The sequence below is a fragment of the Halichoeres trimaculatus genome, unplaced genomic scaffold, assembly GCF_033239565.1.
Source record: "Halichoeres trimaculatus isolate MK-OKI-2021-1 unplaced genomic scaffold, fHalTri1.1 fHalTri1_scaffold_1, whole genome shotgun sequence".
NCBI lineage: Eukaryota > Metazoa > Chordata > Actinopteri > Labriformes > Labridae > Halichoeres > Halichoeres trimaculatus.
Genome location: NW_027437179.1, coordinates 30,090,647 through 30,118,439, shown reverse-complemented (window position 1 = coordinate 30,118,439; position 27,793 = coordinate 30,090,647). Strand labels below are relative to the sequence as shown.

The 27,793-nt window shown below is 39.3% G+C and overlaps 2 protein-coding genes across 3 annotated transcripts; one reads left to right on the top strand and one right to left on the bottom strand.

The window, feature by feature from the left end:
- Positions 1 to 1,888: 1,888 nt before the first annotated feature.
- LOC141808749 (protein shisa-4-like) lies at positions 1,889 to 15,284 on the bottom strand. The gene is made up of 5 exons (XM_074661780.1): positions 15,138 to 15,284; positions 12,639 to 12,792; positions 11,999 to 12,138; positions 5,069 to 5,326; positions 1,889 to 3,332 (listed from the first exon to the last, which is right to left on the bottom strand). The coding sequence occupies exons 1-5, from the start codon at positions 15,202 to 15,204 to the stop codon at positions 3,148 to 3,150; spliced, it is 804 nt and encodes a 267-aa protein (XP_074517881.1). The 5' UTR covers positions 15,205 to 15,284; the 3' UTR covers positions 1,889 to 3,147.
- Positions 15,285 to 19,275: 3,991 nt separating this feature from the next.
- Positions 19,276 to 24,453, top strand: alas1 (aminolevulinate, delta-, synthase 1). 2 transcript variants are annotated; one of them, XM_074680554.1, is made up of 11 exons: positions 19,276 to 19,451; positions 20,400 to 20,643; positions 20,805 to 20,987; positions 21,079 to 21,225; positions 21,412 to 21,631; positions 22,081 to 22,265; positions 22,384 to 22,563; positions 22,701 to 22,865; positions 23,417 to 23,685; positions 23,807 to 23,969; positions 24,125 to 24,453. In XM_074680554.1, exons 2-11 carry the CDS (start codon positions 20,433 to 20,435, stop codon positions 24,283 to 24,285), a joined length of 1,884 nt encoding a protein of 627 aa, XP_074536655.1. In that variant the 5' UTR covers positions 19,276 to 19,451; positions 20,400 to 20,432; the 3' UTR covers positions 24,286 to 24,453. The 2 variants fall into 2 exon arrangements, with proteins under 2 accessions (XP_074536655.1, XP_074536666.1); XM_074680565.1 differs by lacking the exon at positions 19,276 to 19,451 and having other exon boundaries at positions 20,401 to 20,538; positions 20,574 to 20,643.
- The last annotated feature ends 3,340 nt before the right edge of the window (positions 24,454 to 27,793 follow it).

Sequence of the window (27,793 nt, the reverse complement as noted above, 5' to 3'; positions counted from 1 at the left end):
CAGAAGCCCAAGCTGTCACTAGCTAGTAGTTGACAACATGCTAAAGTGAGGTACTAAACAGGCAGAAAAAGAAGAGGACAAGGAGAAAGAAAAAAAAGACAGGATGTCTTGGTTTGTATTATTGAATGTGTTTGTAATGTGTGTGATGAAATGTATTTCCACCTTATGCTGATCAGCTAAGCAGTGTTTATTTACACTTTGTAAGCTAACTGTAGGCTAACTTCTGGAGTCAGTTTTTTTTTTACATTAGCTGCTTCATTTTGTATAGCTCTTTTTGTTTGTTTCAGTAAAGACAAAAAAAACTATCCCCTTTTTATTCAATAGTGTGGTTAAAGAGAGAATTTCCTTTTTTTTTCTATTTTTAGCTACATGGCTTGCAAGTATTTTAAGACAATAATGTCAAATACCATTTATAACTTCATCACTTTCATCATAACATGGTGTGAAAAACTAAGAGAGGAAGTGACCGAGCATAACAAGTCCTTATTTTATGAAAGATAACATTGACAGTTATAATTCAATGTTGTTGCAATTTGACTTACCAAAACAGCACACTGAAGATATCCTTTAAGCATATCAGCATGCTAATATTAAAATTAAAACAATAACACTGTTGTCATGTCTGTTTTTGTTTTTAAGCAGATGGTATAAGGAAGAAGGAAATAAGGTGTCACAGGCTTATGATAAGGGCTATTTGTCTATTTTGCAGCATAAAAAGATTAAACACTAAAAGATCCTTTATTTTGAAAATTCAATAACCAAAGTTGGGGAACTTAAAATATATCTTTATTGAACTCTGCAGAAGAAGTGGTGCATTTTTTTTTTTTTTACAAAAGGAAAGCATGTTCATACACTATATTCTTCAAGAAGCATCAAGAACAATTATTCTTAGACAAAAAAAAGTTGGAACAAGAATAAATCTCTGCTGGTATGTTTCTTTCATAGCATAATCCACACATACTCACGTCAAAGACACTACAACTAAAGTCAACTTGGAGAATCAAGACTGGCTATGAGACTGAAGTTACAGGCGAAGACATTTATAAGACAGGAAGCAAGCCTAAAATGTCCATAGACAAACGTGTGATTGGTCGTATGCACATTCCCAACAAATAAAAGACTCATGAGGTCATCAGCCTCAGCCTCTTTCAGTGGCTGGCATGTGGTTCCTCTCTCAGCAGGGAAAATGAAATACACCACAGGACAGATGTGGCTAAAACCATGCCTGACTTTACACACTTCATTCAACGTGGAGTACTTTGTTTTCTGACCATATCAAGCGACTTCACAATGAAATTAAATACTTTAAGCAGTGCAGCTCAAAGCAAAAATGTCTATTTTGTCACATGAGATGTGACTATACTTCTCAGAGTTAAGCTTGGATCATGAAAAAGGACACTTAAGTAGAATCTTGTCAAGTAATTTCAGTCAACAAAAGGCAGAAGTTGGGGTTTTTGCTGTGGGTGAACATGAGAAAAAAAGGATTTAAAGGTTTTTGGTGAAAACAACAACAACAAAATAAAAAAATACAAAAAAAAAAAAAAAACTACAGCTGACTGCAATGCTAGTTCAGGCTACCGACGGCAATGGTGACAAACATTTCAGAAAAGGGATAACAGTTAATATTTCACACAGTTTGGGTTGTAACATTATAAATTAAAGTTAAAAGGCTACAAGATTTGATGGCAGAATAATCAGCACAACAAAATATAACTTGACAAGTTATGGTGAGTTTAAGCTTTTATGATGAATATTAAAAACAAATAACACCACACACTCATGCACAGCCACAAAGAGTGAGTTGGAACTGTAGCAGATTACAGGAACACATTAGTAGGGAAAGAGACACAGAAGGCACAGTCGTTCTTGCATTGTAGATCTTCAGAGGTTTGTATTTTTTTTTTTTTCCAAGGACTGGACTACGAGTCTGCCTGGGTGAGAAGAATCTACCTTTGGTTGTTTCATTCAAAGCTGTCAAGGCTTTTAGCTCAGTGTGACATGCTGGATAGAGCTCAGAATGAAAACAATGAATGGCGAAAAACTTAAGCAAGAAAAATAATTAGAATACGCTAATACAAAATCTCCCTTTAAATTAATACTCATTTCTTGGATGTAAACTTTCCCTTTCTTCACAACCACCTGTCCCATTTCTTAAAATAACATTTTTCCCTGTCACACTTAACTGACAATCATAGGTGATAAATGAAAGAACAAATGTACCCTCGCTTTTCAGCCAGAGGGCTTAAAGTCAGCAGTTTGCTACAATATTTTTCCAACTCTAAAATAATTTACTCTCCAGCGTATAACTCTGGCACAACAGATCCTGATTCATTAAGGCTGCTCCTTCAGTGTAACATGGTTCAGGATATTTGAAACTGACTGCGTTAATTTTATTGTTTGGGAATTTCTTGAGTTATTTCCCTTTACCAACCTGGTTAACATAAATGCAGAAAACTAAAGAACTCTTTTGGGTTTTGATAGTTTATGTTTTCTCATAAACATAACCAGGCCTCCATGCTGAACACTTCATACTCATTTGTTTGGATGTAACAAAACTTACATGTTACAACAAAGGCACTGGGGAAAAACAATATGAGAAGCTGAAAGCATTTGTCAAATGGATGAAAAATGGCAGAAAGTAATGATTTTGAGGCAGTGCCTGTGACATCCAAGCCTAACATATGGAGCTCAGTGGTTGAATCCTTGTAGATCATGAGATCAGGCAGGTTCAGAATAGAGATGTTCTCTATGAAGGTGAAGTCAAGGCGTGTTCAGAGGTCCAGAAATATCAAACAAACTTCATCTACTCTAGAATGAGTTGCAGTGGTTTCATGTGTTATAATTCAGAATGACTATGACAGAGCCACTAAGCAGTATAAAAAATAACCCAACAACAGTCTCACAACTTGTATACCATAAGTCCATGCAATACAAGCTAAGAGGTATCAACATTTTCACTTGGCAACTCTTCAACAGATGCGACACTGCAAATGAGTCACATTGTTTCCGTATTTAATCACAGAAACTTCAATCAAGACAAGAAGAGAAAACTCTTGCATTGATTCATGTGACACATTTCCAGTTCTGCCAAGCTCAAAAAATGTTGCAGCACATTTAAAGTGGCTGATGGTTTAGAGCTGTGGAAAGTTATCCTGTCTTGGGCGGTGGTGCGACAAAGTCTGGATTGTATGCTGGCTGGGAGAGGTAGTCTGGGCCTGCAGAAGGAGCGTTGGGCTGCGGCTGGACGGGAGGCTGCAAAGGGTATGATGGCTGGTTGGGACCGAATGCAGCCTGACTGTAAGGCATGGGGTTAGGAGGGTAGGCAGGACCAGCTGTAACACAGAAAAAAAACGTGAAGTGGAGGAGAGGTTAAAATACTGTGAAATAAACCACAACACCAACTGAGCCCAACAAAATGACAAAAATATATCATTTCCTGTTTTAAAGGATGATTTACCCTATGCTAACACTGTGTTTTACTCCTGGATCTTTATTCCTTTATGTTTTGTGTGTTAATACTTTATCTGATGCTGCTCAGTATTGTAGTGGGAGAGGATTTGAAAACACTGAAATACAATAATCTGATCAAATTATGTAATTTTATCAATCCATTAACTTTAGTAACTGGCTTTGGAAAATCATAAAACCAGAGGGACATGTGCCAGTATTGTATAATTTGTTTGTTCATATTACAGACTCATGCACAACACATAACCACCAGAGGGGGTCACTGTTTCATTACATATAGGAGTGTTCATAGATCATCTATTTTTTAAGAGAAGTGAAGTCAAATTGAAGGTGAAGAAGTTCCTTTTAACCCTGAATTATTTATTCTTTATCTCTCCTTTGACCATTTTATCATTTCAAAACAATGATAAACCTCTTCTCTTTTCGATGAGTGACAGCACTGACCCAGGGTTTCTTGCCAAGTGTATTACATGTTTGAAATCCATTTGTAGGGTGATTGGTTACACTTATGATCCTCGGTTATTCTTTTTATGCAATTGGTCCCAGTTGAGGCACCAGGGGCTTAACTATAGACAGTGGGGAGAATGAGGCTCCTCCAGATTATTTAATCTTTCATGTCATTGTTTTGTCTTTTTTAGGACAGAGGACGGAGCAGGAAACAGGGTGAGAAAAGGGAGTGACGGACTGGATCCAAATCTGTGCCACCCGCTCAAGAGCTCCATGGGGCAACCAACCTGATGTGCTAGGCCATATCAGCACCTTGTGAATTTCATGTTTGAGTATAAATGCTAAAACAGAATTTGAATTTCTTTTTTTTTTTGCTCTTTCTTTCTGTTTAAGTAGTCTGCTTTTTATTTGTTTTTCAATAAGTGGATTCCTCATAAGTTTTGGAAGATTTGAACAGGGTTTTTTTTTTTCGTATGATGACAATCTGAATGAGATTTGGCAATATAAAATGATTTTAATCGGGACTATGGTCAGATACATTGCATTTGGTTGTTTTCTCTGAAAAAATAAGAGAAAGTTCAAATTCTATTAATGGGTTGCTTTCGATTCATTGTTCTCCAAATTATTTTAATGCTTATTCATGAGTGTCTTCTATTTTCTCTGCTTATTATTTCAGTTCTGCTTTCTGTCTTCCCATACACACTGCACACACAGCTTCCCTCCCTTAACACACACAGCACTGTGTCCTGCCCCACCTCATTCTAAGTCTCCTGTTTTCATATGTCTGATCTTTTGATGATAATCATCAGCTGCTCTTTCTGTAAATATGCCAAATAATAACCTGCGTTTTGAAATACTCCACTTGACATTACTTCAGCACAGCATGTGATCTGCGTATGGATGAGTCATGCCAACATCATAGCTTGTTTCAACATCCCAAAACTAAAACAGGGTAGAATGACATCAGCCGTTAGTTTTTAAATCACTGATGAAAACTGTCTTAGTCCAGAAAAACCTGGAGCTCTTAATTGGGTGCTGACTTAATCTGGATGATTTATATTTCCAACATGGCTTTTAAACAGGTATTTACAGTGAAAAGCTGTTTTCACATTAAATCCTGTCAAACACAAAACAGATAAGACTCCACACTCACTTGCTTCCTGATACGTTGGTGGTGGTGCCGTGAAAGCCTGTCCATGGTAAGGTGGCATGGGCTGAGCACCGTAGCCCTGTGGCATAGGCTGGGCTCCGTAACCAGGCTGGGCCCCGTAACCAGGCTGTGCAGGTACGGGCTGATAGGGTGGATACTGGGAGCCCTGGTAGGTGCCCTGAGGTGTTGCAGTTGGCTGCTGGGGATACTGGTGAGGGGTGGAGGTGACCACTGTGGTGTGAGTGGTGGTAGCGATCACAGCTGTGGGCAAAAACAAACCATGATCATGTGAGAAGACAGACATAGCATGAAGAAAATGGTTGCATCAGAAAACCTTACTTTAAGTAAGTCTGATGGGAAACATGCGGTTTCTATTGTTAATGTGGTAGTTAGTCATTTCTGCACTTCTGTACATGACATGCATTTCTTATTACCCTCATGAATAATCAAACAGAAGCTCAGTTTTCAATCAGATAAGTCCTCAACACTTAACTCCTCACTTCTGCTTTTTGCCAACTGTATAAACTGTCCAGCAGTGATGTGCAGAAAACTGAACGGAGCCTGAAACAGCAATAAGCCACAAACTGTACTCCCCCTCTTTTTGCAACCCTGCAGGTAGAAACAGGAACTAAAATACATGTCACCCAAAGGTTCGATGAGCACTTCGAGCACTTCGATGTTTTCATTTTGGCACTTTAAATTCATGACACATTGTGTTTCTAGCTCCTTAGATAAGAACAAAAAGAGAAAGATAATATAAATGTTTTAAGAGGGGAAATAACCAAGTACTGAAGAATGAAGGGCATGAAACTTCCCATCCAGGGGACAGCCGTGATCTTTGTAACACCAAAGGCAGGTCAAGATGATGTCGAAACCTTGGCTGTGGTATCGGCTAATGCGGATGCTGATCTGTTCCAACATCAGTAATGATTCAGCAATCTTAATTCCTTCACATGAGCATGAGGCAACTAATGTTTTGCTTTTCTAACTGTAGTTGAATAGATGAACTCCACAGATGTGCCAAACGAACTGATCCTTTGCAGTTGAATTCAGACCTAGTTTTTGATACCAAGATCAGACTGTAAATAAATTTAAGTCTCTTTTTCAAGTCTCTTTTTACTGTCCTTGCCAAGATAGGCAGTACAGATCAGAGTTTCCAATAAAGAAAAGCCACGAATACAACCACAGCATATGAATGGTTGTGTGATCTAAAAAAAATAAGGATATTTGCTAACATTTTTGACAATAAGAATGTCAAAAAGCATACTCCCCGGGACAAAATGCCATGGTCAGTCTTTATTACAAGGATATATCTCAGCTACAGACAAAACACGTTGTATCTAATAATTCTAGGCAGTGCTGCTGAATTTTGATGCTGAAAAGCTCTCAATCTGGCTAACCAGAGATCTTATGATAGATGTTTTTAAGAGCATTACAGATTTTTTAATTTTGCCAAATCTTCATCAAAACGAATTAAGTGCAAATGAAGAGCAAGAATAAAAGTAAAGGGAGCCAAACTCATTGAGTAAAAGAGATCAGCAGGGACTGTGCCCTGTCTTGTTTACTGTATTTAAAGAAACGTCAGAGTCAGCCAGAATACTGTTGTACAAACAAATGATATCGAAAGCAGAATTTCTTTGCCCTGAGTTTTGCCTTTCAGATTTAAAACTGTCTGGAAACAAGACCGAACCAAGCTGAACACCTGGAGATGCAAGAATTTGGTCATTTTTTTTATATCCATAGCAAATATTCCTACATCAAGGAGGAGACAGCTCTATTTATGGTGAAGACTAAACATTATTGATTCCAAAGTATAAGGAAACCAGGCACACGAAACGAAAAACTGGGTGAAAAATCATAATCTGGTAGATTAAATCCGTGAACACTTTTAATTCAGAAGCAGGGGCAGGAGAGATGAGTACTTCCATTCTATGACCAGACCATCCCTGTGAAAGTAAAGTCAAACTGAGACAGAGTGAGAGTGTATCCTTTAAAAAAAGCTCCATGGGTAAAAAAAAAAAACACATGGCTGTGTGTGTGTGTGTGTGTGTGTGTGTGTGTGTGTGTGTGTGTGTGTGTGTGTGTGTGTGTGTGTGTGTGTGTGTGTGTGTGTGTGTGTGTGTGTGTGTGTGTGTGTGTGTGTGCCTGTGCCAGTCACCACCCCACACCATGTGTTTTTTTCCCCCAGAAGAGTGGGAGTCATCATGGCCACTTCCTGCAAATGACGTGGGATAATCTGCAGTTTTTCCCCCACTGTGGTCGTCGTGGAAACAGTGACTCACAGTGGGAGGAGCTCTGACATTCCGGGATGTGATCCCGACAAGCAACAGCCCGCGTTGTGGAATCCACATTCCTGCTCGTGTGTTAGACTACAGCTCCCTGCCAGAAACAAGCAGCTGAGAAAAGCTGAGCAGGCTTACAGGAAGTGAAGAGCGTGCTCTGTTTGCAGCAGTGTGGAACGCTCAGGTGTCGACACCAGAGCATTCAGGTGTTTTCCCACGCTGTGGGAGAGTTTTGAGCAATTGATTTGGAAAAGCAGGGTAGGGATCATGTCTGAACACAAGAGAGGAGAGCAGGGGAGGAAACCTGGCTGCTGAAATAATGTCCTGAAGGCACAGAGGAAGGCTGCAGAGGCATAAAGTGGAATCAGACCCACCCTGTGACACAGGAGAGAGCTGAGGATGCACGCAGTTTGTTTTTTATGAGGATTGAGCAATCAGAAACAAAGTGAAGAGACAACCATGCCTCTTCACTGTGGATCTAGAAAGGCTTTTCAACAAACAAATTCAATTCTTAAATTTAATTCTCTTTTCAAAAAAGAGCAAGGCTTGGTTGTAAATTTGCTCTTTGTGGATATGCAGAATTTGTTGATATTGTGGAATTTAAACATTTTCTTGTATTTATCAATTAGGTCTTAATAAAACACAGATCTGATCAAGGATCTTCCTACAAAAATTTAAAACTAAGCCAGTGTTTTTTTTATCTAATTCTTAGTGAAACGACTCTAACTAGACTCAATTTGTGTCATATGTACCTAATAAGCTCAGAAAAATGTTATATTTTGAGATGCTGGGAGCCAACAATAAGGCCTGGGTTGCTTGTAATTAGTAAATGAGGGGTTAACCAATTTGCAAATTTAATTACTCATTAAAACAATTCAGACTACAAGCCCTGTGATTGGTCCCCTGAGCGGGATCATGCTTCCTGTAGTTACAACATTCCCAGAAACACTGCACATTAGCCGTACATGTCTCTCTATCCTTACTTAGTTGCAGCAGGATTTTATATCTGCCTTAATTTAACATGGTATGCTCAAAATCATTATGAAACAAGAAACAGTAAACATAACGGCTCCGAAACAGACAATCAATTGATCATATCTATATGACCTGCCCCTTAAGATGGTATAATGTTTTACGTTTTTTTCTACACAATATCTGGACCTTAATGTCCCCTGACAGGTATACTATGTTACAAAAAAGTAACACTAAGACTTCAGCTCTTAGAGTCTATGAAGCCAATCATCTTTTATTACTGTGCTGGCCTCAAAGTGGAACCATGCGGCAGTATTTGATAGGGCTGGACAATTAATCGGATTTTAATCGTGATTTCAATTTTGCCATCTGCCAATCATAAAAGCAATATAATCGAAGAAAAACAATTAATATGCCACACAGTGTGATGTATGCAAGTTCCTGTGCGTCATAGTTCTTCTGTGTTCCATGTGCAGCTACAGCAAGTGTGTGTGACTTATGTGTATCAATAATACTGTATGTGCCACTTGCTGGTTCTTTAAAGTTGTGTTTAAATCAGTACTGAAGTTTTTGAATAAATGAATAATTGTGTATAATAATCGTGATTTCAATATCACTTAAAATAATCTGGATTTTTATTTTTACCATAATCGCCCAGCCCTAGTATTTGATGGCAGATCATAAGTGTTTTCTATGCTGATTAATCAGTAAAATGCTGGAGCACTTCCTCATGCACAGGTGGTATTCATCAGAATGAAACCTGCGGTTAAGGGGCATCTCTGGTTTTTTGACACCTGGACCTTATTTCTAGATGTGTGCATGCTCATATACTCACTCAGATAAACATCGTGAAGCTCGGAGTCTTTCAGAAGTTATTTAGATTCAACCGATTTTAGCCGCACTTAGCGGGGGCCACGGCAAGGGAGCTTCAGCGCGGAACATAATCTCTGCAAAATCGCTCATTTCGGCTATATTTTTTCATCCATCGCTATCCATCGTTATCACAAACACACTCCTCTTCTATTGCCATTGGCGAACACTGTCCACAAGCGCACCACCAGTTTGCATTGAGTCGTGGACGTGCTCCTGTTTGTTGTTCTTGAGCCAGCTCTTTGTCTCTCTCCCTCTGCATCCTTCCTTCATGGAGCTCCTCGTCCATGTACTCAGGCTCAAACCGGTAAGGACAACCGTCAAACTCGAAGTCGTAGTCTGAAGACGGTAGACGAGCTGACTTTATGATAATACTGGCGATGGATGAAAAAATATAGCCGAAATGAGCGATTTTGCATAGATCATGTCCCGCGCTGAAGCTCCCTTGCCGTGGCCCCCGCTAGGTGCGGCTAAAATCGGTTGGATCTAAATAACTTCTGAAGGACTCCGAGCATCATGATGTTTGTCTGAGTGAGTATATGAGCATGCACACACCAATAAATAAGGTCCAGGTGTCAAAAAAACGGAGTTGCCCTTTAATGTCAGGTTTATTGGCTTTGATAAATGTCTTTATCTTTTGAATCTGGATGTCAGATAATGATGAAATGAAAAGAGACCAAAGTGAGATTGAAAACCTCAACAGATTGTTTCCTAATCAAACTACTACAAAAGAATGTCAACATTTGTGTTATTTTGATGTTACATGTTTTGTTGTAGTCAATAACTGTCTGTTTTGCTCAGCTACAAGCATGAGAGTTGCTATAACATAATTAAAAAACCACTGACCTTAATACAAGGGCATCTATTTACTCAAACAGCATGGCAGCTGTAGTTTTTAGCAAACACTAGTCAAACAGGATTGAAGAGTGTTTGCTGAGGACTATTTTCAGCCTCTGGTTAGTTTTGCGGGGGTGTATTTATGGTGGCAGGACATGTATGGAAAGAGCTCAAATTAACTACTGGGAGCCTATTTCACACAAAATAAACTTTCTTTATGACAACCAAGGGAGGTGTATTTCACAGAATTTCACTTTTTTTCTATAACTGCACAGAAAAATACCAACCAACAGGCAGAAAACCCATCTGTTCACATCAGTGCTCAGATTCAGTCTGTTGTACAGAGACAGGCCCAAACAGCAGCATGAAGACAATCAGCTATAGCTTTCTGATGTTCTAACAACCGGAGTATTTAAAATAGACATGAACTCTGAGCAGGAATAATCAGTGATGATTCATCTGAGTACCTAACCTGCAGGATGCACTGTTCACCACAGAATCACCACATGAAAGCTGAATGAAACTCTGCACAGCATGTGGAAAAAAACAAATATAAGCCTGACAGGAGCAGCTTTACAGCTGTGAACTGAGTTCATCCAATAAGTTACATGTTGAAAGTAACTACTGATAACATTGTAACTAAAAAAAACTTAGGTGTGGGATTTAAAGAATGTTAAACCTGTTTGTTCTGACAGTGTCTCAACCTCTGTGCTCTCAGTAAGACTGAGCCACTGCAGTAATGAAAGTCATGTGGTGGGTGGGCCAACAGACCTCAAATGAGTCCCCTGATGTTCTCTTTTAACAAAAACTCCAACACACTGGAAACCAAGAGTCTGACTTGTTCATCTAAAAACACAGACAGACTTGTGTGTAGGTTGTGCAGTTTTCAAAAGCTAGAGAGCTCAGTTGTATTTGCTGGTTGCATTGAGGAAACATCACAAGTTCAGACGAAGCAGCACATGGCCACAAGCTTGCATTGTTATAATGGTTACGCGTTAGGGTTAGGGTTAACCCTAACCCTACTTTCTATTCTGACCTTCTTGTTTAAAGTCTTGATTATTCCCAGACAATTAGAAATAATTCACTGATAAAACATTACTTCAAAACTCTTATCTTTTTAGGTTAAGCAGATTTTCAAAATAATTCTAAGGCTACTCCAAGCAAGTTAGGTGTGAGTTCAGGTGTAAGAATGTCTTTGGATGAGTTCATCTGCGCCTAAAGCACAAACCTCAATGTGAAAACAGTAACAAGATCACAGTTATTCACACTTATACCCAATGATACAGCCAACATTTGGACTTTTGTAATGCTTCAATTCAGTAGAATAAATTAAAAAAAAAAAATAAAATGTTCAAAGTAAGGATTGTTTGAGCATTTGTCAACTCTCTCCAGTCATTCTTGGCTAACGAAACAAGGAAATCCCCAGCCATAGAGACCCAGGTGCAATGCAGAATTCTTACAGGTATTGTAACTTTCACTTTCTTTTTCAGCTCACTTAGGTATCCATCTATCCTGAAACCACACCCTGCTCTGTTTCAGAGTGGAAACTTATCTGGATTTAACTGGTGAACTCATAAACCAGAGCTGTTTCGAGGCTAAATGTGGTACAAACAGGGTGGAAAAAGACTCTAGAGTTATCACGCTAAATCATGCAGCTAGTTTTGAACTTCTATTGCCTCATCATGAAAATCCAGATCTATAAATCCAAAGGAAACACGACACTGTCCACATCTTTCAGACATCTTTCTTGAATCCCTCTAAGAAAAAATATGAATCAAAAGTGGGTCACTGATCTGCAAATCTTTGCAGTCATATTGCTGACTCCTTTAGTTAATAAAACACAGACTATACTGAGCTCCTCATACACGAGCATCTGTAATTATCAAACTCAACAAATGATACCAGGGTTTGGTGACTAACAGTGTCAAGTACAACAATTAACAACATCAGTTATTACTGGAGGGCTACTTACGTCTTGGCTTACGGCACATCTTATACAGGCAGCAGCAGGGACAGACACAGCAGCAGATGAAGATGAGCACAGTGACGACAACACCAGAAATACCAACCACCATGGGCAAAGGTGAGTCGGCATAAGTATCAAAGGTACCACTGAAAAAGAAACAAAAAAACAGCCAGACATTATTAATTTAGCCTTTTAATTACAAGTTCAAACAAGTAGACGGAATGGCTAATAAAAAGACGCACATAGCGCATTTAACTGCTCAAAGAGACAATTTCACTCAGCACAACTAACACACCGATTTGTAGCTACTAATGAGTCTCTTACCTGGGTCCCCACTGTGCAAAATTATCAGCCCTGTATCTCATCTTACAATCCAAAGTGAGAGAAGTATGCTGTCAGTTGTTCAATAATACATGGGGGTGGTCGGGCACAGGAAAACGCTGCTTCCTGTTTGGTGCGTAATGAATGCAAAAAAGTCTGCAGCACCGAACTCTGCAGTGATTGTACAGGAATGAAGAGCGACAAACCCTGAGCATGAGCATTTCTCTCACTCTCACACACACCCACACACACACACACATATCAGTCAATTGGGGTGAGTGGGAGGAGTTTTATCATGTGTAAATGGATAACATAAGTGGTATACCATTGGTCTTGTCTGTCCTCTGTAAGCCTCCAGAAACTATCGGAACAGCAGTATCTGTCAAAGCAGGTCCCGCAGCAATAATCTTGGCGGCATTTCTGGGATGAGTGGTACTTGCCGGACGCATCATAGTAGGAGTCACAGTCCCTGCTCCCCGCTGTAACAGAGCAGAGATGCCGATTAGAGGAGCATGAGAAGTTAGCCACAAAAATGCTGCAGACATGCTGTGGTGGTGATTTTAACCAGAAGAGGACGCACAATGGGAGGAAATACATAAATGTCTCATCTCACTTCAACACAGGCAAACTTGGTGTGAGTTTGATGTGTAGATTTAGTTTTGGTGCTTGTTTAATTTCATTTGTAAAGTTCATAGTCATGCTGTTCTGTGCCAGTTGATTCTTCCTGGTTTGAACACTGAGACACTGAGGGAGGGTTTTAACACAGAACTTAACAGAAGGACAGCCTTTCACCAGTTAACTATTTATCTAATAAGGCAGGGACTTTAACATATTAATCACAATTAATTAGGTACTGAAAAAATATTGCTTAACCCCCCCCATTTTATCGTAATTTATTCTTGCATTGTTCCAGACAACATGGCACATTTTTTCACAGCACAAGTTCCTGCCATTTCAGTCATAGCAATACACAAGGTGGATCCCCCAGAGGTGCAACCCCAGGCAAATAACAAACAACTTAGAGTAGATGGATAAGTTGGTGTTGCTTGGCCCGGTGGATGGAAACTTTAAAGTTAAAATAAATTCCAATGGAAGTGTGTATAGATAAATGTTGTGAGTTTTTACCCCACCAGAGCAATTCTATCCTCCAGAATCACCTCAATGCTGGACATGTAGAGGCCATTGACTGTAGCTGTGTGCCTTGGCGCCAGAGCTAGACACAGTATGGACACGTGGTGTTGCCAACCCACTCTCAAGTTTACAAAAAGTTCTTTAAAACTTGAATTTATTAGCTGAGCCTTACAAACATTGCCTGCTTGAAATGCAGTTATTTTTCTTTGAGTGTTAAATGTTGGTTCAGTGATCTACCAAAATCCATTTGAATGGAAAAATGTTGCGTCTCCTGTCAAATGTTGAAACAAGATGAAAATGTGATTGATGCAATTAACTAATCCTCAAATTATTTCCTGTTTTTATCAAGTCCCATCATTAATTTATGCAATTAAAATTTCACTATGGCTCAGTCAGTTCACGTAATAAATCCACGGTCTGAGAATCCGGCAACCAAATTTAGCTGAAGCAGTTATTCCGTAACATCCCTGTGGTTAAGATGTTCCTCTTTTTGAACAAACTTCTTCGAAAATAGCTGATTCAACTTAATAAAAATAACAATTTATAATAAGAATTGCGTCACATGAACTGAGAGATAATTCACCCATGTTTACGTCACTTAATGTTCATCATCATAAAAGGATTTCAGATCATGACTAACATTTGTATAAGAAGTAAAATTAACTACATTTATCCAATTCATCATAACAGAGTTTATATTAAAGAATAGTCAGTAAGCGTTTTGGATTTAATACACCACCATACGAGGTTCGCAAAGCTGTTATTGAATCAGGTCAATAATGACATCATCTTTTTGAACAAGGGTATCGGCGGAAGTTGATTGTTTCCAAATGCCTTTTACAGGCTGGGAGCCAGGGGATGTGTTTTTTTCCATTAGTATTTCTAGTTAACTTATATCTGGGGCCATCTCAAGATGATAGTGAGCACTCCCATCTCGGGACCATGGGAGTCTAAAAAACCCTTTTATTAAATTTTTTTACTGGCATAATAATGTAAATCAAAAAAATTAAGTGTAACCATTGCATTTCAAATCAAATAACTTTACCATAGAGTATCCTGAAACAGAGGAGATAGTAGCAACATAAAAGCCTGAATTCCTCGTTTCTAAAATTCAGATGAAGACTGACCAACCGTTTTATTCCTTCACCAGAGCGAATTTCAGCGTTAAATTTTAAACGTTTGTTTGTAATGATGAACAGGTGGTTGTGACTACAATTGTACAGTTAATTATTAACCCTGTATTACACAAGTAGTTATTACGGTTGTTGTTATTGATGTTGCTGATCACGTCATCACCTATTTTGCCAATAAACCCTTATTCACGGCGTAAAAAGTGAAAACGTAAAAAACCAACGGCTTAGGTCACTGTATCTGTGTAATCCTGATGTTAAACGTTACTTTATTGGCTGGTGTTGACATTCAAGAGGAATGGCCAAATGAACAAGAAACATAACTTAGTTTAGTTGGTTGACACAAATCAACATTAGAATACTAAATAAAAGCGTTCACAAAGCAACAGTCAATGACATCTCCCTGAATTTTGTCACTTGGTCCCTCATACACAGCTAATGCAACGCCTGAGCTATATGCTACTCGTTAAAACACGCAGAAACACAATTTTAGATTGAATACCATCAAGAAAGCATATAAGGGATAAAAAGAAATACAGTTGGAGTTTCAAAATTACACTCACCAGATACAAATGCGGGGAGGAAAAGACATAAAGCCAACACAACAGCACAGCAGAGGCCTGACGCCATGTCTGCTTTTACTCGCGGACTCAGGCAGGAAACTGGGGGCTGTGGTCTCAAACGCCAGGGGAGAAGAGCGTCTGCTGCAAAGATCGTCTAATGATACGCAGGCTCACCCGGCTTAAGTTCCGCCCATCCTTTCACGATGATCATTCTCTCATGCCTGTTTTTGGACGTTTAAAACTTTCAGCCATTTCGTCCACAGGCAAAACCCCATCAGTGAATTGTAATTATTCTGACGCTGGTTTTGTCGAGACCTATAACTCTCACCACGTCTCTGTCAAGTGTACTACCTAACAGCTGTGCTAGGTTACAAACTGTGACGAGTTTGGTGCTCAAGAAAATAATTTCCTATATAACATCAATTTATGATGTTCCTTTCCAACAACTGAGGTTAACTGACAAAATCTAACTCACTGCCCTGAATTATTATTATTTTTGAATGCAGCTGTTATTAACCACATCATTATGATATATCTTAAATAGACTTAGTGTAAACCAAAATCCTCTGCACAGGATATCAAATTCTGACAAAGACATTAAGTAAAGTTTTCAAAATGAACAAACAAAACTGCATGATGATATAACAAATAAAATGGTACTATGCTCACAGAGAGAAATCAGCCGAGGGACATTGTATAGATTTTTTTTTTTAATGTTGCAACCATTTCTTGGAAGTGCTGTGATTGCCCAAGAGCTGAGGTCAGTTGCCAAATTGTGATCAATTTGTCAAACAAAGAAAAAAAAACATCTTTAGATTCGGTGTTTATAAGCAGACGCCTGAAAGTTTTATATAAAAAAAAGAAAGTTGAAAATGTAGAACATGTGGGTCCAAAGCAGACTTACTGACTAACTCGGAAAGCCTCATTCCCTTTAATTCCGGGACAAGAGTACTTTTTACACAAATATTTATAACTAATACTTGTACTTTTAAATTTTTGGTTTTCCCCGTAACGTAATAAAAATGTTACAGCAAGTGTCCGAGAATGTTGCCTAATCTACCCAAAGGTTGATCCATCTTTTTACACTTCTGCTATTTAACCAGACACTAGTCCACTTTATTCAACTAATGTTTACAAACTTGTTTGGCACTTGCTTGACTTTTTTTTGGTTTGGCTATGGAAAAAATGCTTCCAAAACTTTCTGACAACTCAGTTTTGGATTCAGTCTGATATATGGGCAACATGAGATCCAATCCCATTTTCTGGCAAGAGCTCTGTTCAATGACACTGGAAGACAAGAAATAATAAGAGTGATGCATCTTGGTTTTCACTATCTCAAGTGGACTCAGCCACATTATCTCTTTAGTGTGGGAGCTATGAGAGTTAAGATGTTTGTGGCAAGTGGAGCACATCACATAAATAGATCTAAAGAAAATTTGACCACTGAAATGAAAGTAAGGCAGTGTGATAGACTCTGGTTTAAAGATAATCTCCCTGCTGATGTTTTGATACAGCCTAACATTTCAGATTCAGGACTCTTTACAAGAAACTGCTGCTCAAACAAGCAGCCTGGCACCCCAGGCTCTTCCTTAAGCCATATTTTAAACTGGATGGGCCAAGTAGGGTATTTCTCTCAACCCAGTGCCACTAGCTTTGTGTTTCAGCAGCCCCCAAGAGGTCCTTGATTTCATGCCATGACCTTGCCTTTCCCAGCTTCTGGGGGAAACTCTCTGTTGATGTTATGAATCCTCTGTATCTTTACTTCCCAGCCTTTATGCTGGCATCTACTGCAAGCTTGGAGTACTGTGTGCTCATAAACCTCCTTCACAGCATCTTCTCATTTGTCTTAGTGGATTTTTTTTTCAACAACATTCTTATTCACTGAGATGCCTTAAAGAGCCTGTTAAGGGGCTCCATGGAGATTGTGAGACACTCAAGAAGCTCTGCCCCTTCCTTTTTTAATGTATGGATTTGATACCAGATTATATTGGCATGTAATGTGTGATATATTATATTAAAAGTTCAATTTTTTAAGCCAAGTGATTCAAAGTGATTCCTTTTCTTTCTTTCTTTCAATGTTTTCAGGAATGCTCATGAGACATGATGAAGCTGTAGTATTAAGCTTCTGGCAAACTTATGTGTAACAATGTAACACCTGTTACTATTTTCTGCTATAGTTGTGTACATGCATTCTTGGATATTTCTTATAGATTATAAACCCACTTGTGTCTCTTAGCATCATGGCATGAAGCGGTTTCAGTATATATTTATGACATGCTGTAATGGCAGTGTCGAAAAGGCAAATAACAGTCTTGAACCTCAAATCTGAATTTAATCTAAGTTCTATGAAACTCAGCAGCCTAAAAGCCAGATAAAAGCTGTTCCAACACCCAAAATGCTCAGTAGAGGGCAGCAAATATCATAATTAAATGTATGGAAGAGCTCAAATGAGACCATCATGTGGTACATTTTTTGGTTGTATAAAAATGATAAATGAAGCTGTGGATATTTGATTTCTCAAGCATTGATGTGAAACTCTTTTATGATATTTGAAAGTCTACAAACTTTAAGTACAGTGTAGATGTAACAAAATTAAATTTTATTCGAATCAAATTTTCTGTTGTGATGTTGGGGACTGTTTTTTTTGTTTTGTTTTGTTTTTTGTATTTTTAACGATTACATTTCTCCCCCCCCCCTACATTTATAAACTGAAAGTTTTCGAGATGATATTGGAAGTTGTAGAATTTAAAATAATTATCTCTGTTTTTCACTGGAATCAGAATAAGAATTTGAAATACAAAAATTAAGATAAAATTCTGGATAAAATGAACAATCAAATAAGATAGAAACATGTAATAGTTTGAAAAAGCTAAAACAAAGTTTTTAAAAGAAAGCTCGAAGTTATGACACTAGTTGAACATGTAGAATGACAAGTTTTTCTTTGATTAACTTTGAACTTTGGGTGAACTGTTTTTATGCTGAATTCAAACACTTTTTATGCATCTGGTGCTTTATTTCAAGCATGTGATCAGTGGAAAAAAGTCCCAATTTTCGATAGCATTCAGCAAAATATTGTTTAATTTCAGTAAACACATCTGCTGTAACAAAAACAAAATGGAAATTCACAGGTTACGAAACCTTACTCAAATATCACGGCTTCGAGTATCTAATTTTAAACACCAGGGGTCATATAAACACAAGAAATATATTAACAATACCTATTTATTTTCCCCACCATGTCAACAAATTTCATACATTAAAGTGACATTAAATAGCTATGTCAGCTCTGTCAGGAATAAAATCCAGGGTTAAGTCTGATCACAAAATCAAAAAAGAAATGCATGTATTATGGAACGTTACTCAATATTACAGCTCTGAGTCTGTGTGTTAAGAAACCAGTTTAGGTTTAATGTCTCTGTTCAACACTAGGGGTCATATGAACACAAGAAATTTACTCATTCCACCCATGGATTACTGCCACATCAACAAATCTTATATATTGTGAGGTGGCAATCAAACTTCATATCAGCCATGTCAAAAATAAAAACCCAACACACTTGTTTATGGCAAAGTTAGGTCTATTCACAAAATCAGAAAAAGAAATGAATGGATCAAGAAGCCTTACTAAAATATCACAACTTTAAGTATCTTATTTTCAACACCAGGGGTCATATGAATACAAGAAATGTACTCCACCCTTGATTTTTCGTAACCATTTCATCTGGTGTCATATAACAGAGCAGGTGACATTGAGAATTTATTTAGAGCTATGTCAAGTATGATATCCAGCACGCTTCCCTCTGTCAAGGTTAGGTTCGTATCACATAATGGAATAGTCTTAGATGCCAATTGTGTGGCACAGTTGGCAGACATGGCTCAGTGTCCTAGTGTCCTCCCTAGAAACAGGAAGTTTTCAGAATCAATGATAACCTGATTCTATCTTGCATTATGTGTTATATATTTTCAATAGCGTTCGTATCAGTAGAACTCCCCATAAAAAATATAAAGAGAAAAATACTCAAGCTGTGGTAAAGGGTTTTATTATTAATGTGACTCAGCCAAGGCTGGTTACCTGAAGAGACCCTTTGACGTCATGATGAAATATCGCGAGACTTGTTAAGTGTTATAACCAGTGGCACGTCCTCGTCCTTTTCGTTCGTCCTCAGTGCAGGATAACGAAGCAGTCATCCTCCCTCTCATCGAAAAAGATTGATTCTGTGAAGAGTTCAGCATTAGAAAAGAAAAGCTGTTGTTATCCTGACCCCACAAAGACACGAGAAGATTACGATATTGACGTTTTAAGTTTTTAAAGAGGTGAGTCACTTTTCGCCACCGTCTTCTTCACCCTGGATATAGCTTTTCGGCTAATGTTAGCAGCTTAGCTGACGGTAAGCCCGTTCAGCCGGCAAATATACGAGCGAAAAGACTTTCAGCCAAGTTTTATAATTTTATTCTGACAAAAAGGCGTTAATTTGATCGTTTTTGCTTGCTAATTTAGTGATTTTAAAGGGCAGTTTAGGTTATAGGCAAAAAGTCGTGACTTCTGCTCGCTTCCTTTATGACCGTTTTATTCTATGGCAGCCATCACGTAAAACCTGTCAGAGTTGTTTATAAAAGCTTTACAGCTGCTGAAAGGGTCTTAAATTTACACTACTAAATTTGAAAAGCGTCTAAGTAGAGTGTCATTTTTCTCTTTGGGAAAATATACACGATTTAACTACAAATGCAAGTCTCTCATATTGACGTTTTAAAGAATATATACAACAAAGTTTAATTCAAGTTGGTAAAACAAGCAGTATGAATGCGTTATAGACTGCTGTTTTTTTTCCCCTTTCCTGAAACTGTGGGAGGCGGGGTATGACAGCGATTGCTGTTTCGAGGAATGTGTAAACTTTGCTTCAGGAGGAGGAAGAGTGTGTAAGAGACATACTTGGTGATAAGTGTGAGATTTGTGTTTTCTTTGACTGAGACTTTTTCTGTAACGTGTTTTGAATGGCATCGGACACCTGATGTAATACCACTTTACCTCATAAAGTGTAATCGCTTTATAACAAGTCTCTGTACTGAAAACACATCACTGATACTGCTTCAAGTGAGAATAGAATTGATGGACTGATTAGCATTAAATAGGAAAAAAATAGTCTTCAGTGAAACCAACGTGGACTGTGCCTTTGAGCTGCAAAACAGGCTTTTCAATGCTGTAAAGGACTCAGGAGTTTCCATTACAAGAAACTGAATTACATCGGTTTTTTTCCCTTTCAGGCTTTTAGACAATCATCATCACAGCTGCTGATTATGGATGTGATCGTTCGTCGCTGTCCATTCCTGGCTCGTGTGCCTCAGGCTTTCTTCCAGCAGACCAAAAAGACCCTGACGGTTTACGCTCAGAAATGTCCCATCATGATGGAGCTGGCCTCTAAGCCTATGGCTCCACCAATGGCCCGGGCCCTGTGCTCCTCGTCCTCTTCTCACCAGAGAACAGAGGACACCATGTCTGCCAGTGAAGGTGAGAGTAAAAACAAAGAGTAGCTTTATTATTTTGAACTTAAGATGCTTTAGATTTAAGAAATATCTCACCTGATTTAATGACAGACTGAATGAGTTGAGGAGTTGTTTATTTCTTTACTTTCATGTATTAAATCTCCAACAAATTTTGTCTGCTTGTAGGTCCAAAGCAAGAAGTGGAGCCTAAGCTTCCTTCTGGGCACCCCATGCCACCTTCAGGCCAAGCTGTGGCCTCAAAATGCCCTTTCCTGGCTGCTGAGATGGGCCAGAAGAACAGCAGTGTGGTCCGTCAGGTTGGCATGGAGTTCCAAGAGGATGTTCAGGAAGTCCGCACCGTCAAGAAAGGTAAGAGGTTTTTAAAGAAACTATCATATTGTACAGTCTGGATCTTTATGCAAATGATGTGACTTCTCTGTCTTCTCTTGACCTGTTGCAGAAGTGTCCCAAACCCAGCTGAAGAAGCCATCTTTGGCCAGCAGCGTAAAGGGAAGCGAGGGAGAGCAGAGTAATCTGATGAAGACTCTCCTGAAACAGCAGCCTAAACGGGTGTCTCACCTGCTGCAGGATAACCTGACAGGAAGCAGTACGTTTTTTTTCAGGGCACTTTAACAACAGATTTATTACTTCATTTTATTCCAGCTTTATTGTTTAGAAACACACTAATTTGAAAATAAATGTTTGAAGTGGTTTAAGTAAGATAAGCTGAGGCTTTTATCATCATTTACTTCAACATTCACTAAGCAAGCCTTGTTTTCCTTTTTCGTGATAGTGACCCGCTTCCAGTATGATGACTTTTTCGAGAAGAAGATTGTGGAGAAAAAGAATGACCACACCTACCGCGTCTTTAAGACCGTGAACCGTCTGGCTTCTGAGTTCCCCATGGCTGATGACTTCACAGGCTCTTTAGAGGACAAGAGGGAGGTGTCTGTCTGGTGCAGCAATGACTACTTGGGCATGAGTCGACACCCAAGGGTGGTGCAGTCCATAACGTGAGTAACTAAGGAGTTGTTTGTTCTGTGAAATGCTGTCTGACTGGGGCCCTTTGGATTAAGAAGTGTCTCACCTCTCCATATCTAATGTTCAGTCAGAGAAAGAAAAAAAAAGTTTGAGACAAAGCTTTTGATAATAGAAAAGAACATGACACCCATAGGGGAACTAGTGCATTGTGTGTGCAGGTGTACAATGTTAGTAACACCATAGGTAACACCTAACCCTCTCAGGCCTAACTGAGGTGGGATGTTTTCCCATTATCCTCCTACAAACATGTTTGTGCTTGCCCAGATATGTTGTTCCCTGCCGCAGTGAAACCTTGAAGTGAAGTTGACCTTCGTAACAGTTTAGTTATGAGTTCTCATCTCTTGAAGTCTTAACCTTCTGTAGTTTCACATTTGGCTTGAACTTACCTTTTCCATTTGTCCTTCATGTTGTCCTTTTTCAGGGATACTTTACGAAAGCATGGTTCAGGGGCAGGAGGCACGAGGAATATCTCTGGGACCAGCAAGTTCCATGTGGAACTGGAACAAGAACTGGCTGACCTTCACAAGAAGGACGCTGCACTGCTTTTCACCTCCTGCTTTGTGGCAAATGACTCCACCCTCTTCACCCTCGCAAAGATGCTGCCTGGTATGCCAGAAAATAAAATCAGCATGTTTGCATAAACCCAACATTTCTGGGTGTTAACAGCTGCCTTCTGAAGTTTTTAACACCTCTCTTTCTCTCCTTTTCCTCTGAAATATTTCAGGTTGTGAGATCTACTCGGATTCAGGGAACCACGCCTCAATGATTCAGGGTATCCGGAACAGTGGTGCTAAGAAATTCATTTTCCGCCATAACGACGTGGCCCATCTCAGAGAGCTCTTACAAAAGGGAGACCCAACAAAACCGAAGATTGTGGCCTTTGAGACTGTCCACTCCATGGATGGTAAGTGTGGAATAGCCCCTTATTATACTTGAAACACTAACTTTGAAATACCTGTTGCTCTCTGGCAGATGGAATCTACTTTGCATTTTATTTTCTTTTAGACTCATCTCTTCTTCCGTCCCTTTTTCTTGACACAGGTGCTGTTTGTCCACTGGAGGAGATGTGCGACGTTTCCCATGAATTCGGTGCTATCACCTTTGTAGATGAGGTTCACGCTGTGGGTCTGTACGGCGCCAGAGGAGGAGGGATCGGAGACAGGGATGGCGTCATGCAGAAAATGGATATCATCTCTGGGACTCTAGGTCAGCATACAATCACAATTAAAAAAATCCCTGCACTAAGTATAGTGACTTGAAATGGCTTGACATGGCTGAAGCAGACATTTTTATGGTCATTCTGTGTACTTTTATGTATATTTGTCATTTGATACAGTCTCAGAAATCCAAACTAGAACTCTCAGCTGAGGGGAGTCTTTAAGCCCTGTTTGTTGTCAGGCCCAGGTCCCCTCTGTGTCACACAATATGCCGAAGGGCTTAGGGAAGCAGGAGCTGCTCTGCTGTTGCTAGGAGACTGTAGGCTCTTGTTGCGCTCTTATTGAATTACCCTCTGTGTCTGTATGTCGCTTTCAAGCTGGGGGGGACAGTTACTGAGAGCTCAGCAAATCCTTTTCTTCTGCAGCAGCCACTTCAGAAATATTTCATTTCTGAGATTTTATTGAAAGGATTTATAAAAGACCCAATTTGTATTCTGTTTTTGTCAACATGAGTTTTAGATATGGAACACTAAAAGTCATCTGTATAACTGACGCAAACACCTAAGTAAAAGCGTAACCATATTTTATGTTTTCTACCAGGTAAAGCATTCGGCTGTGTGGGCGGTTACATCGCAAGTACAGCTGGGCTGGTGGACACTGTGCGCAGCTACGCAGCTGGTTTCATCTTCACAACATCTCTCCCGCCAATGCTCTTAGCCGGAGCCAGACAGTCCATCCAGGTTCTTAAAGGGGAAGAGGGTCGCGCTCTGAGACGTAAACACCAACGAAATGTTAAGCTACTCAGACAGATGCTCATGGACTCTGGGCTGCCTGTGGTTCACTGCCCCAGCCACATCATCCCAGTTCGGGTAATTGCCTGATTTCCTCCTAATTTTCATTTCCTTAAGAAATGAAACAGAGTTATGAATAGCCCGAGACTTCTTAAGTGGCTCTATTCTGATCATACTATGTGTATGTTTTCATTTGTAGGTATCAGACGCTGAGAAAAACACACTGGTGTGTGATCTCATGATGAGTCGCCACAACATCTATGTACAAGCTATCAACTACCCAACTGTCGCCCGGGGGGAAGAGCTTCTACGTATCGCACCAACACCTCATCACACTCCTGAGATGATGAAATACTTTGTTGGTAAGAAGATTTTGTCATTAACATGGGATGTTTTGTTGAAGTATGTAACCATGTATAGACTTGTAAAGGAATAGCAACTGTGTCACGTCAGAGAACTGTAGCCGACTGTAGACAGTCATGAATCGAACTTAACCTGACCTCTTTGTCCTCCACAGAGAGGTTGGTGCACACCTGGAAGGAGGTTGGACTGGAGCTGAAGCCCCACTCTTCAGCAGAGTGCACCTTCTGCCAGCAGCCGCTGCACTTTGAAGTGATGAGCGAGCGAGAAAAGTCTTACTTCAGTGGCCTCAGCCACCCAATCTCTGCCTGCGCATAACACTACTTTCCTCACTGCAGGCTGGAGACAGCACATACACATTCATTACCCATTCCTCTGTCACTGTCATAGAATGTATTAATTATCTTTGATAAGTCCTCCTACACATATTATTTAAGATGTTCTATGTTCAGATGTTATATATGCTGAAAATAAAAAATATGAGATGGAAAGAAATTTTGTGTTTGTCCTGATTGAGTTTTATAAGAATCATTTGGATCATGAATGAATGAAAAAACAACTTGGAATCTTTTTGCAAAAAAACAAAGCCAACGTAATGCTCTCATCTAACATAGGTTTCTTGTAGTACTAACATAAAGCATATTGATTGAACGTACAGTGGCTGGCCAACATTGTTGAGTAGACAAGAAGGATGTAAGTCACATGCTGCTTTGACGTGGATGTGAATTGTTCACTGAATGCACTTGCTTGACCACAAAAATGGGTCACAACAATTCAATAAAAGTTGGCCGCCATAAGTGAACGTAAAGAAAATGCTTTGCAACCCGAGACCCAATTATTCTAATCCACTGACCTACTTGTGCTTGCGAGAGAAGGTGAACAAACAGAAAACTATCTGTGTCGTGGTAATAAAACCCCAGGGGAGAACAATGCAGTCGTGGCAAATTTTGATAAGTGGTTTTAAATTCAGGAAGCCCTTGTATTTATGTTTTGAGTTCAAACCTGTAAAGAAATGACAAATTGATCCTCACTAGTCCATATTAAATCCCTGAACATAATGGTGCTACTTAACGATGGCAGATGACACAATGTGCCATGTTATCAGGTGAAATCTCTCACCATCTGTGCCCGTCGGGGGACCTACTAACCTACTGTCCGGCCAATTCAGGTGGTCAGTGACATAAATGTCTCAGGGAGACTTCAGGTGACCCAGAATCACAAAAAGGGGGTCACAGTGATCAAAACATCCCATCCTAGAGATCCACATAATCCTAAAACCGTATCAGACTCACCTCAGATATCTGATGAAAGCTGCGGTCCCCGGTTTGATATGAACACCCCAAGCCCCACACACACAGTCTAGACTTATTTAGGTCACACTGTGGTTGTTTTAAAGAACAAATGTCTATTACTCTGTTCATTCAACAGACAGTTTTTAGTTCGATCACTTCCTATGTGAAATGTTCAGATGTTGTAAAAAGCCACTGTTAGTGTGTAAGAGGAACAGCTTCTCTGATGGTGGTGGCGAGAAACATTGTGTGTTGCAAACCATCAGTGTTGTAAATTCAGATACTTCCACTTTCAAATTGACATTGCACCAGAACAAATACCGCTACTACACTCACTATGACAGGTTATGCAGAAAATGTTTTGAAGATTTTTGTGTAAACTGCTGGTATTTTGTAACAGACCACTTCACTGTTTTGTCTGCAATTGCTGCATATGTTTGCATAATTTCTTGCCCAATAGCGTCTGAAATTTATGTAATTTCTGCAATTAAAAGTTTATAATCAGTTCTTATCCAATAATTCTTTTTTCCTGATAGGGGGAGGAGAGAAATCATCTGAAAAGTAGTTGAATAAGCTCCTTACAGTCCATAATATCCAGTCAGTTACTCTGTCTTTTAGAGAAATTGTGGATTTGTACACACCACTTGCACTTTACCTCCAAGCTAATTGACCCCCCAGTTATTTTTATACCCTTAAATATGTGACCGTGTGACTCATATCACCCCCACACACACACAAAAATAAACCCATGCATACACGTGCTCACATTTCGAGATTTGTCACATGCTCAAACATTGTGCAGTAAGGTGTGGGGCCATATACTTTTGAGGCTCTGCTTAAAAGACAAGTGAGCAGTTATAAAGCTAATGAGGTAAACACAATAATGCAGTTTAACCCATGGAATTGAACCTTAATCCATGGTCTACACTTCAGTTTGAGGAAGCCTAAACACTCCAGCTTAGGCCTTTGGTGGGTTTAAAATCCATAACTGTCTACTGTCACATACTGTGAGACATAAATGCTAATCATCACACCAATGACTGGCCTTGGGGTGTTTGCTTGTTTGATTTCTTTTTCTTGGAAGATTGTGTACCATTGCCAGCTTTCACACCTTGTATTAAATTTATTTTACAGTTTAACTTGTCCCTTCAGGCAGGGGAGTTCATCCAAAGATGATATGGCAAATTGGCAGTTGCTCTGGGAACCTCAACAAAGCCTTGTTCAGGCGTGCACATGTACACATACATGCACACACGTTTATGTGTGTGTCCAAGACAAGTGATTCTTGCACTGCTGCCAAACTCTCAGAGTCCAGACCTTAACAGCAGCAATGAGACACACACCCGGTTAAAAACTGAGGTTGAATATGACAGATACTTCAAACAGCTTCAGCTTCTCCCCATGAGAACAATCTGGAAACCTTGCAACAGCACACCCGACAGCCTTTAACCCAAAGTCACGCAAAATAAAATAATGGAGGATTGCACTCTCTGCACTTGCACCAAAAAAAGGATTGAAATTGGGCTACACAGCTTTCTCAAATTTAAGTTTTTCTTTTCTTTTCTTTTTGCACTATCAGCTCAAGTTGTTTTGTTTCTAATGATTCAATCAAATGCTTTCAACACAAGAAGCTCCTGTGATGCATGATGAAGCCCCTTGTCTACTTTGTCTACAAACTCTAGTGAGACCACCCTTTAGAAAAGAAACAAAGAAATTTTGTATTTTCAAGTGTTCTTAGCTAATTCAAACATACTTATCAAGACAATATGTCCTGCTAAATGCTACTCTAAAACTGCCTAAAGTAAGGTTTGACTTTTAGCTTGCTAACAAAAACACAAAGCTAATGCTACCATGTTTACACTAATTCATTATGTTGAATGTTCAGCATCCAGCATTTTCTCCAGAAAAGCCCCCCCCCCCCCCCCCCCCCCCCCCCCCCTATTATTTTAGACTGGACCAAACAAGTTTACTGTCTGGTGATAAAAAAAAGACATACAGTTTTGAAACATGTGACAACTAATTATGACTGTACATACCAGTTTGTGAAACAAGTGTGCAAGTTTTGCTAGCCAGCATCATAAGAGTCTGTATCCTCTCTTTAAGTTTCAGCAACACGAAAACTTAGCAGAAAGAAAATAATCTTTACTGTGTCCTTTTGGTGAGAAATTTACTGAAAAGTTTTGCTAACTTGCATCTTTGCAGTCTTTAACCCTTTTACTACAGGTTTCAGATGAATCATAGAAATACCAGGTATGGTCTTCCAACTACAAACAAAAGAGCAGCTCTTTTTTTTAAATCACTGTCATTGTTTCCAGGTAATAAGAGCAACCAGAGCTTAAAAAGTTCAGCAGATAGGTTGTCTGCACATCAGTGACTCTTGAAGCTGTATCTCTTTGTAAAAGGTCACTCACTCATTATCGAGAGAGCACTAAGCGGGGTGCAGATGTAGAAAGGCAGCAGTATGGTAGTTACAAATCTGGAGCCCACAGTATACTAGAAATTTGTCACAGATATGCTTTAAAAACACATTGAAAAAC